Raw genomic sequence first — 12,758 nt, forward strand, 5'->3', positions numbered from 1 at the left:
ATGATAGGCAATTAAATTAAGTCTAAAAACTTGAAAATAAAATAACTAAAAAAATTAAATGATTTTATTGAAAACAATTCATACATTAAGTAATAATAACTAATACTAAAAGCTAGAAAATAATTAGGTAGGTCTTAGGTATTAGTCATCACACTCCTCATCAATCTAGGGCGTTTATCAGACAATTAAATAAAAGCGTTGGGCGCGTGAAATTATTTCTAAAAATGTGAGGCGTAGCATAACCTGATTAAGGTTCAGTTGATCTTACTTAAGACTATTAATAGCATCGAGTTCAAAATACGAGCGTATTTTCTCCAAAAATATCGATACTACTCACTCAGTGCTCGTATCGTTCTATAAGTACACATGAGTTCGAAATATACGCCAAAAAATTCTGAAATGTCCAAGGTGCTTCGTATCGAGTACCAGGCGGCTCGCATGTAGTTCTGGCCTACCACCTTTATCTATGCATGGCTTGAATTGTGCTATTTATTTATTTAATAGGTGCTTCCCCGAGGAGTCAGTGGCGATGTATATAATTTGGCCGATTGTATTCTACAGCAATCTTTGGTTGGCTCCAACGCTAATCCGGTAAGCTATGTATTAATTCTTTTATTTCATCTCCCTATTTGATATATATATCAGGGATGGGCGTTATCCACAAATTTGAATTACGATTGACGAAAAAATGAATAATAAATTTTTATTCATTATTCAAGAAAACTTGAGTGATGAATAACAAGGTATTTTATATCCAAGCATTTCTTGAATAATGAATTACATTTTATCGTTATTCAAAATATTCTGATTGATGATAACCGCTCATCTTTATTTTTGTAAATTTTGAGTAAAGGGTTAAGTTATTATTCATTATTTAAAAAATCTGGAATAACAATAAAATTTCAATTTTTATTCAGTTATTCAAAAATAAAAAATAAATCCTCGGGATGCCCTGAAAATATACCCATATGCGTAACGAGTTCGCGTGTAGTTCTAAAGCTTTTTACGATAATATTGAGTTGATTTTTTGCAGGTAATTTCTGGGACACCCTGGGGATGCTTCCGGGGTCTTTTGGGGTACATTTTTTTGTATTCCGGTATGGTTTCGTGTACTATATCGGGGACATTTGGGGATCATTTCGAATTGATTTTGGGGCAGTGTTGGGTTCCGTCCGCCGAAATGTCCGAGGCTCATTTTTTTTTTTACAATTACTTCTATTTAGCTTTGAGTATTGTAACAATCTTGTGGGTACGAATCTTCTTGCCACAGGAAATACTCCCACCGAAAATAAGCGTAATCGGTTGGTAACCACCCCTACGTTTTATGTGTCAAATATTTGCTATAGTTATAATTCTTTGATATTTCTCTACCTACTTGAGTTGTCTATACAAAGGTTCCTCAATCAAAATTTTTACAAGTGGGCGTGACATTTTCGGTTCATTGCAGGATCCATTCATCAGATTTCGGTACCGATATCTTGAGAACGGTTGCAGTTATATAGGTGAAATCCGATATGCGTCTTCCCTTTGCAAAGAAGACATGATCTGGAAAGAATTGCATGGTTCGGTATATGACCACGCCCACTTTCTTCATAATAACACTTATAACGTGATATTTCTGCACTTTATAAAGCTACAACCCTAAAATTTTAGGAAAGCAATCCTGTTATAAGGAGTTCAAATGTCTATTCGAAAATTTTGAAAAGGGGGCGTGCCAACGCCTGCTTAGACGACTCCAACTTAGATTGAAGAACCTTTGTCTAGACAACTCATGTGCCAAATTTTAAGAGAATACCTTGAGTAGGTACAGAAATATCAAAGAAATATAATTATAGGAAATATTTGAGACATAAAAAGTAGGAGTGGTTCCAACCGATTACGCTTATTTTCAGTGGGAGAATTTCTTGTGGCAAGAAGAAGTCATGCCCGGATGATCGTTAGAAGAATCACATCTAAATAGAAGTTATTACAAAAAAACATAAAAAAATTAGCCCTCGGACATTTCGGCGGGCGGAACCACATACAGCCCCAAATCAATTCGAAATTACCCCCAAATGTCACCGGGAGTATACCGAGGGTCTCTTCCAAAAAAAACCGAAATTTCCATAAAATGATCCCGGGGGAGTCCCCAAAACCATCTCGAAATTACCCCAAATTACCTCAGGGAGTACCCGAAACCATCCCGAAATAACCCTTAAATGACCCAGGGAGGACCCCGAAAACATCCCGGAACTATCCCTAAATGACCCCGAGGGAGTACCCAAAACAATACCGGAATGATTCCCAAATGACCCCGAGGGGGTCCCCAAAACCATCCCGAAATTACCCCCAATTCACCCCGAGGGAGTCCCTAAAACCATCCCGAAACGATCCCTGGAGAACCCCGAGAGAGTCCCCACAACCATGCCGAAATGACACATAAAAGTCCCCGAGATTACCTCCAAAAGACCCCGGAAGGCCCGAGGGAGTCCCAAAAACCATCCCGAAATAACCTCCAAAAGACCCCAGGAGGATCCCGAGGGAGCCCCTGGAATGACTCTCAAAAGACCTCTGGACGACCCCGAGGGAGTCCCCGAAATTACTCAAAAATTCACCCCAAAAGTCCCCGGGACGATCCCCAGGGTGTCCCACAAATTACCCCCAAATGACCCCGCGAATACTCCCCAAAATCATCTCAATATTACCTTAAGAAGCTTCAGTACTACACGCGAACTGGTTACACCCAGAAAAAAACTTCTCCGTATTGAAGAAAAACAGCTATAAAAACGAAGAAAAATGGGAATGAAATGGCACTTAAGAGATTTTATCCTCATTCGCATGGCCAAAATTTCTTCAAAATGAGGAAAAATTACTTGTTTGTTTTAATGAAAAATATGCTTCGAATATAAGGGATTTTGTACAATTGAAGTAAATTATGTATTTAAATCATGGAAGAGTTTACTCTGAAATAAATATGTTATCTCTTACTATGAACAAGAAAATAATTGTTGTAGAGAAATTTTATATAAAGTCAGAGTAAATTTTATACTCAAAGCAAGCAGTATTTTCCTAAATAAAGGTATTGTTTTCTTCCTTTTGAAGATAATATCTTGCTATTATTATTATTATATATAATAAAACGCTCATAAATGTAAGGTTTTTATAAAAGAAATATTTGTTAAACTTTTTATTGATAAAGAAAGAATTTTAAGATGTACATACATATGTGTGAATCGATGAATTTTTTAATTCGCTTATTTGTAATATTTCAGATAACAGTCATTAATATTGACGTACTTATATTTAAAAATTATTTAATTGACAAAAAAGTACAGTATTGGCATATACATAGTAAGTATTTTATTATTAAAAAAAGAATTTTGGTCGCAAAAAAGTTTGACTGTTTACAATGTACGTGTGGATTGGTGGGTATTTCAATTCATTTGCATTTATGATTTTAAATATACTACTTTTTGAATCTATTTGATACGACAAATAGTGACGATGATACTTTAAGACATTTATTAAATTACAAAATAAAAATACTTCTTCGTTTATAACCAAAATTTCCAATACTTGATAGGGTACAAAAGTTGGGGTGTTAAAAAATATAAAGTAGTCTCTTTTATATGTTGTGCCACATAGTTTAAAACTTGAGTGGCACATACAATGGTCAATACTGTCTTCAGAAAGTATATTTATGATTTTATCAAAGTATTTTGATGACGTCGCTGCATTCTTTTTGCTGCTTAATGTGTAAGTAATTTCCTTAAAATTAAAAATTATTTCAGAGAAATTCATACAAAATTTCAAAGCCAAAGATAACGTTAAATTTATTCTTGAGGTAATATTTTTCGAATATGATTTCAACTGTCTGTGCTTGGATTCAAACGGCAGCGTCCACAAATATTTTAAAGGACCTGACATTTGAATAATTCTACAATAGTGAGTGAGGAGATGGTGCTTTGGTTTAAGAGTGTCATTGAAAAGTTTAGTATATTCCTTGTTGTGGAATATAATACGATCTCTTAAATTGTCTATATCCGATTTAGTATATTCAGACAAAAGTAATAAATCTAAGAGCTCTATAAGGTTTAAAACGAATTTCCACAAGTTATCACTCTCATCAACTGCGTCGCCTATAATCGATGGGAAAAAGTGAGCAAATGTTAACATTTCCCTTCCCGACAATTTTAAGTTAAATGTTTTTAAATTCTGCATCTGAAATGGTGGAGAAGAGTTTCCCACTTCAGTCTCGCCATACGCAAATGTTTGTTTACGAATGTTTAAAAATTCTATATCAAATATCTTTTGTTGAATATAATGTAAAATTATATGGCAAAATCCGTATTTAAAAATGCCTTCAAAGATGTCATGAAGTAAATCTACAGAGAAGTTCTCCGTTACGTGGAAATTATTGACATTATTAAAAATGGAAAACTCTCTTATGCCAGTTGTTTCGAAATCGTCCAAAGAAATATCGTAAGCGTAATTTTGTTTGTTTCTTAATTGACTTATATCTTCAATAAAGGCGGATTTGGCTTCACTTTTATCAATTTTGCAAAATCGGCAATAATGTTTGGAGGAAAACGAACGAGAAAATCCTAGAACATTGTTAAGCGCTAAGTTATCTCCAATTATCAAGCCAAGACATAAATAAATTCTTTTCTTGCCATTCGATGTTTCAATTTCAATACCATTTCTTTCCAAATCGTTTAATATTTCTATCAACTTATAAAATGATTTGCCACTACCAAATTCTTTTACATCTTGTGACTTAAAAAGTGCGGCTATAAAAATACTTTGAAGCTTATGTTTTATAGAAGTTGGTGCCGTGGGAAAGGAATAATATGCTGCCAAAACTGATGAACTATGTGAACCTAAGGGATTGTTAACTTCGAAGTCGTCGAAATATAGAAAATACGGGATTACGAACTTATTTTTAAAACTTTTAACTTTAGTTTGCCAAATATCACTATTTACAAAATTCTTTAAAACTTCGTTAATGTTCGTACATGCCTGGCAATTCAAAAAACTTTTTTGTTTGAAATTTAATTGGAAACAGCACACCCTTTACCAGTGCTGCATCTAATTGGTTTGTGTGTCTAGTTTGTAAGCTAATTATTGAATTATTGATGGTGATAACTTGTGGACTTTCATATAAATTCAAATCTTTAAGAGTTTTAATAAATTTATATTCTGAACTTAATTGTTCAAATGGATCGCTACATACAGATACTAATTCTTCAATACTGCTTTTAATATCGTCTTTACTTGTAGAATCGAAATTGTTTAGTAAATTATTTAACTGATTCTTCAAAGGACACAGAATCATATTTGTCACATCTTTCTGCAACTCAAGAGTTTCTTTTCTAGGACAATTTTTTTTGGCGTATTGTTTCATGGAAAGTTTGAGGCATCCAATTTTTAGAGTTTCTTGGCTCTCATTTAAACTTACTAAGCTACTGAAATTATTTGTACTTTGATAACAAGTATCTAATATTAAGTTAGGTACGATTGAAGTAGTATCACATGAACTGTCGATTACTTGTTCTTCATTGTTTAATAAAATACTGTTATATCTTTTGTTTTCATTACGCATATGTCTACAAAGCGTTTTAAGATTAGTAAATGATTGGTTACAAGTTGTATATCCACATTTATACATATCATTTGGTGATAAGCAATGAATAATTTTGAAATGCTTAAATAAATTTTCGAATTGTTCGAAAGATTGTTTACATACAAAACATTTAATCTCTACTTCCATTTTCAATTACTTTTTTTATATCATTTAATACTGCACACAAAGTACTACTTTTTTCATGTGATTTCAAAGTAAAGTCATAAAAAAATTGCTGGATAAAAAGCCAAATAAATTTGCATTCAAAAGGATACTTAAGATTAAGTACATGGAATATCTTAAAGCATACATCAACACATTTTATGACATTATGAAACTTATAAAATATATTTGCGAAGTAAACAAAATATTCTTTACATTCAAAAAAGTTCTCTCCTATAGCACATATTATGGGTTGAATGGTGTCTTTGTCTTTATAATTTTCATCAACCATTAATTTAAGCTTCGATTGAAGCTCAGAATTTGTTGCTGCACATATCATATAGCTATTTCTAGAATCTGCAATAGTGGGCTTTACTAAATGTTTATTGTTCGTTTGCTTGCTCCCTTTATATTTTCGGCTGGCTGGAACTAAAACTGAGTGTAAAAGGTACCATATAACAGAATCCGTTGCGCCTGAAATTAATTTGATCAATAAAATAATTAAACTCATTATCCCATTTTAATACATTGGTTAATTTGTTCTTCCTTAAAAAGCTTCCAGGTTTCTAAACTGTGCGAGTCTTTTATATAAATGTTAAATAGATGGCGTACTGCTTGCGTAAAATGGATCCATTTTTCAAACCACAAATTCTTCTTTCCTGGATACAATTTGTTAAAATCAGCGTCAATCTATAATTCAAATATGAAAGCAATATAACTTTACTCTCATGACTTACATTCAAACTCATTGGGCCTCATGCCTTAAAGAGGAGTATTTGGTCAGATTCGACTTGGCTTATTTTTGGTAAAACGTGGACTTTAAAATACATAATCTCTTTTTAAGCATGAGGCCCAATATATTATGAGTTATACCAATAAATGTCCAAAACTCTGCTTATATATGGGCCATTCTTGCAAAATAAAATCAAGGGTTGTATCAGCCTCCAGCATTTGATGTCTCTCCTCAAAAGTCAATATCCATTTGGTTTCCACTTCATCAAATGGCTCGACGTTGTATTTAAGCCACGATTTTTCTTCAGTGTGGTCTGTGAAAGGAATAGTTTAATTTCATTTATTATAAGCGGTTTTTTTCTACGAGTATATGTATATTAATGTTGAAATGAACAGTTTTGTTGCAGTATCACCCGATCAAATGGTAATAAAATGGTGAAAGATATTATATATAAATTTTGGTCTTAATTGAAGACACTCCTTTACCGTCTCTAATCAATGCAAAAATTTTTATGTTATATTTCTCACCATTTTTTTACCGCTGGGACGGGTGAGGCTGAAAAATTCGTTCATTTAATTTTTAATGATCACCTTCCACACCCACTCTGAATCCCTCTAACACTCCCCGTTCCTACTTACATGTACAGAAGTTCCTTTCCTTTGAGGGTTGTTCCTTTTCATTGGGCTTTTTAGATATAACCCCATCAAACCGGAGTTTTGATAAGGAATTGTGATATTTGGTATATAAAGACCCGCCTGGCTTCTGGCCTTTTTTATGTATGTAATATATATCTTGATAAAGGCAAGAAAATTACATTAATTTTTAAAATATTACGGATTTTTATTGTATACCTTCGATTCGCTTAAAAATAAAGATGTGATCTGATTAGCAAGTGGCTCAAATGTTTTTGGATTTGTGTTTACACCGGAGGATATCAAATAGGCTGCAATAGTAGCTGCAAGCAATTTCCTATATTTCGGATTGAGAACTTGTTGCTTACTGTAGTACTCCAAAATATGTTTTCCGTCGACCGATTTATTCAAAATGTCTTCCAGTGTTTTCTAAATGTATGTATGTAAATAAAAAAAATTAGTTCTAGTTATGACGAGATGCAACAAGTGATGGAGAATGTCAACCATCCAGAAATTACCCTGGGATGGACTCCAAATAATCCCGCAAAAGTCCCGAAATGACCCCGACGGGATCCCGGACTGATCCCTAAAACCATTCAGAAAGGATGCCGAAATGGTCCCCAAATGATCCCGTATCAGTCGAGAAAAAGTCCCAAAATGACCACGACGGGATCCCGGACGGATCTCGAAAACCATTCATTTATGATACCGGAAGATACCCCAAATGATCCCAAAATACATACAAAGACCATACTCCACTTAATGTTCCACCAGAAAATAGTTCATCAAAAACCGCAAAAGGGCCAGAAAAAGTGGTTAATACAAATTCCTTTCATAACGATACATCGTTTCAATCTGATGACAATGACGAAGCTATATCATATTTATGAATGCACTCTAGCACTTGAATTAGTTGTAGATACATACAAGTACATACCTCTGTAATAATCGAATCCCCTAATAATGCGGCCCCACCACATACGGATGTCTGCAAATTAACACCCTAGTCAAAAGAAAAAAATATAAGAATCTAAAGTATAAGTAAAATGCATTATATGTATATTACCTGTTCGTTTTGCCAATTGAGAAGATTATGTTCAAAAATTACCCTTTGTCCATAATTTGCTGTTCCGAGAAGGGTATCCAAATGGCTTGACTTCAACAGCAACAAAGATTCCTTGGTAAAGCCGGCGTCTATATGTATGTACCTAAATGTAAATAAAATAATAAAACCATTTAATAAACCAATTAATTACCGCGGAAAACGTCAATGAACAAGTCTCCACGTAATTGTTTTACGATTTTGTCCAATTCGTCCATTTCGTCCATTTCTTTATTCATTTTTGATAATTTGCACAATTTATTTTACCAGCTCAAACAACTTCTTACGCCAAAAATTATAGAGTTGAGTAACACATTCACGAGTTCAAAATTGCTTCGTTTTGCACATCTACGTCACACTTGACTGCTTCAGCGAATGAAAGAACGAGAGAAAGAAACAAGAAAAAAAAAAAAAGTAAAAGTTGCTCATAAAATACAGCTGAACTAATGTTTACATGCGCAATGCGCCACCTTCTATAATTCCATCATGATGTTACTGTGCCGACATTCATAGAAACGGTAAAATACATGGTTGCCATATATGTTCTTCGACTGAAACGCGTTAGTAAAGGCATTGGTAGATTTCGGGTTATTTAATAACTTCAGTTAAAAGATATTAATATGTTAGAAATACTTTTATTTTTTTTCAAGCGTACGTACGCTCAGCGACCAACATTGCTGTACGCTTAGCTTTCATGCAGTTTACGCCTCGTGTGTTCGACAGCAAAGCGTACAGATTTCGCCTGCAGCGTCTAATACGCGTAGCCTCGTGTGCACCATGCCTAAGTAAAATATTTCGTTTTTAATTAATTAAATATACAAACATGTAATATGCATTTTTAGATATTCAAAATGAAAATAACGAGTGCGCAACAATTCGAGGTTCTTGACGACAATGAAAATAATGCTATTAGACTTTTTGAATCCTCTCAATGCATAGACAAATATGCATATGTATTTTATTTATTGTAAATATGGTAGGTGGCAACAATGCCATCAAATCGAAAATAACAAGGAAATAGCGTACATCAAAATAAACGCCATGGTTGCATATTTCAAGTAAGATTTTACTCGTTTGAGGGAAATTTTTGGCAATTTGGTGGTATTCAAAATAAAGACAATTTTTCTTTGATATAGATATGGGCTTTTTTCTCAGTGTACGCATATATATTTTCAGGTCATCTCGAGGGTTTATTTTTTTATTTTTGTATAACTGAATAGAAATTAAAATTTTATTCTGATTCCATATTTTTTAAATAATGAATAACTCAACCGTTTACATAAAATTAACAAAAATAAGAATGACCGGTTATCATCACTCAGAATATTTTGAATAACGATAAAATGTTATTCATTATTCAAGAAATGCTTGAATAAAAAATAACTTGTTATTCATCAATCAGAAAATTTAAAATGATGAATAATTTTTTATTTTTTATTTTGATTTGTTTTATTTCAAAATGACTCAATCCTGATCTATATACATATCTATGAATCCATCTGTTGTAATAAGCGATGACCGCCAAGTCAAAGAATACTGCCATCCTAAAGCTGTAAACCCAGTGCCGAGCGACGACGATATACGCCGCGTAGGTCGCTGACATTTCTTATATTACGCGCAGATATTTCGTCTACTCAAAATACAATGCCGGGCGATTTTTATTCAGAGGTGCCATTTACAGAAATAAAGATGAAAGCAATTAAAACTTGTTTAATTCTTTGCTTTAGCACTTGACTGCTAAAATATGCACAAAATGTTAAGAGTGTATCGAAAGACACGTTTGGTTCTCAGGAATCTTAATCCGGATGGCGAACATTAATAGTATACCCTTTAATTTAAAAAATACAGTTTACACATATACGGCGCACGTTATGTACGTTTCAATAAGCTTTTAATTTAACGTACGCCGGCTAGTTGAAAACATTGATTGAAAAAACTAAAATTAAGCAAATGTCTGTGCTAATTACCTTTTAGTTCTTAATACTCGTAATATTAATCAATAGTTGGCGGTTTATTAATAATGACTAGTATCGCCTGTGGTCGAAATTCGACCAACTTGTAGTTTTATACTCAGCTGAGAAGAGCTCACAGAGTATATTAACTATGTTCGCATAACGGTAATCCGTAACGGCATAAACTAATCGAGATCTGGGCGAAAAAAGAAATTCATTTAGCCATGTCCGTCCGTCCGTCCGTCCGCCCGTCCGTAAACACGATAACTTGAGTAAATTTTGAGGTATGTTGATAAAATTTGGTATGTTGGTTCCTGGGCACCCATCTCAGATCGCTATTTAAAATGAACGAAATCGGACCATAACCACGCCCACTTTTTCGATATCGAAAATTTCGAAAAACCGAAAAAGTGCGATAACTCATTTCCAAAGACGGCTAAAGCGATGAAGCTTGGTAGGTGGGTTGACCTTATGACACAGAATAGAAAATTTGTAAAATTTTGGACAATAGGCGTGGCACCGCCCACTTTTAAAAGAAGGTAATTTCAAAGTTTTGCAAGCTGTAATTTGGCAGTCGTTGCAGATATCGTGATGAAATTTGGCAGGAACGTTACCCCTATTACTATATGTGTGCTAAGGAAAAATTAGCAAAATCGCATTACGAACACGCCCACTTTTAAAAAAAGTTTTTTTTTAAGTAAAATTTTAACAAATAATTGAATATCTTTACAGTATATAAGTAAATTATGTCAACATTCAACTCCAGTAATGATATGGTGCAACAAAATACAAAACTAAAAGCAAATTTCAAAATGGGTGTGGCTCCGCCCTTTTTCATTTAATTCGTCTAGAATACTTTTAATGCCATAAATCGAACAAAAATTTACCAATCCTTTTAAATTTGGTAGGGGCAGGGATTTTATGGCGTTAACTGTTTTCTGTGAAAATGGGCGAAATCGGTTGAAGCCACGCCCAGTTTTTATACACAGTTGTCCGTCTGTCGACATATCTTTATTTAACTTAGTTCTTTCTGACCTCACTTTATCTTGGTATAAAAAATGGCCGAAATCCGACTATGACCACGCCCACTTTTTCGATATCGAAAATTACGAAAAATGAAAAAAATGCCATAATTCTATACCAAATATTAAAAAAGAGATGAAACACTGTAATTGGATTGGTTTATTGACGCAAAATATAACTTTAGAAAAAACTTTGTAAAATGGGTGTGATATCTACCATATTAAGTAGAAGAAAATGACAAAAGCTCTGCAGGGCGAAATCAAACGCCCTTGGAATCTTAGCAGGAATACTGTTCCTGGTATTACATATATAAATAAATAAGCGGTACCCGACAGATGATGTTCTGGGTCACCCTGGTTCACGTTTTGTTCGATATCTCGAAAACGCCTGTACATATACATCTAAGGGCCACTCCCTTTTAAAACCCTCATTAATACCTTTAATTTGATACCCATATCGTACAAACACATTCTAGAGTCACCCCTTGTCCACCCTTATGGCGATGTCTCAAAAAGGCGTCCACCTATAGAACTAAGGCCCACTACGTTTTAAATAATCATTAACACCTTTCATTTGATACCCATATCGTACAAACAAATTCCAGAGTCACCCCTGGTCCACCTTTATGGCGATATCTCGAAAAGGCATCCACCTATAGCACTAAGGCCCACTCCCTTTTAAAATACTCATTAACACCTTTCATTTGATACCCATATCGTACAAACACATTCTAGAGTCACCCCTGGTCCACCTTTATGGCGATATCTCGAAAAGACGTCCACCTATAGCACTAAGGCCCACTACGTTTTAAATAATCATTAACACCTTTCATTTGATATCCATATCGTACAAACACATTCTAGAGTCACCCCTGGTCCACCCTTATGGCGATGTCTCAAAAAGGCGGCCAGCTATAGAACTAAAGCCCACTCCCTTTTAAAATACTCCTTAACACCTTTGATTTGATACCTATATCGTACAAACACATTCTAGAGTCACCCCTGGTCCACCTTTATGGCGATATCTCGAAAAGGCGTCCACCTATAGCACTAAGGCCCACTACGTTTTAAATAATCATTAACACCTTTCATTTGATACCCATATCGTACAAACACATTCTAGAGTCACCCCTGGTCCACCCATATGGCGATGTCTCAAAAAGGCGGCCACCTATAGAACTAAGGCCCACTCCCTTTTAAAATACTCATTAACACCTTTGATTTGAAACCCATGTTTGTATGAACATTCCAGGGTTACCCTAGGTTAATTTTGCTAAATGGTGATTTTCCCTTATTTTGTCTCCAAAGCTCTCAGCTGAGTATGTAATGTTCGGTTACACCCGAACTTAGCCTTCCTTACTTGTTTTCAACTCAGTCTATGCATCCAGTGTTGGGGGTAGTCCAATAATGCGTTAGTAGTTAAGCAGTGAGCGGAAATATAGCAAACTGGTCTAACTTACTTAAATTTTACATTAAGACGTTGTAATTTTTATTGTATTTTCTTAAATTTTCTACAAAATTTTCAAATGTAATTATAACGTTTTGGTATGGAG

General features: G+C 34.2%; 2 protein-coding genes across 3 annotated transcripts in view; one reads left to right on the forward strand and one right to left on the reverse strand.

Moving 5' to 3' along the window:
• The window catches only part of MED24 (mediator complex subunit 24), a 266,977-nt gene that overhangs the window by 125,325 nt on the left and 128,894 nt on the right, over positions 1-12,758 (forward strand). For both annotated transcript variants that reach the window (XM_067787769.1, XM_067787770.1), the window contains exon 2: positions 505-591. In XM_067787769.1, the coding sequence (XP_067643870.1) occupies positions 505-591 (87 nt within the window). The remainder of the gene's footprint in view (positions 1-504; positions 592-12,758) is intronic.
• On the reverse strand, positions 6,016-8,511 carry LOC137233484 (uncharacterized). The gene is made up of 8 exons (XM_067756521.1): positions 8,386-8,511; positions 8,196-8,323; positions 8,067-8,132; positions 7,349-7,558; positions 7,136-7,288; positions 6,638-6,810; positions 6,292-6,454; positions 6,016-6,238 (listed from the first exon to the last, which is right to left on the reverse strand). Exons 1-6 carry the CDS (start codon positions 8,468-8,470, stop codon positions 6,736-6,738), a joined length of 717 nt encoding a protein of 238 aa, XP_067612622.1. The 5' UTR covers positions 8,471-8,511; the 3' UTR covers positions 6,016-6,238; positions 6,292-6,454; positions 6,638-6,735.

Source organism: Eurosta solidaginis, chromosome 5, assembly GCF_040869045.1.
Source record: "Eurosta solidaginis isolate ZX-2024a chromosome 5, ASM4086904v1, whole genome shotgun sequence".
Lineage (NCBI taxonomy): Eukaryota > Metazoa > Arthropoda > Insecta > Diptera > Tephritidae > Eurosta > Eurosta solidaginis.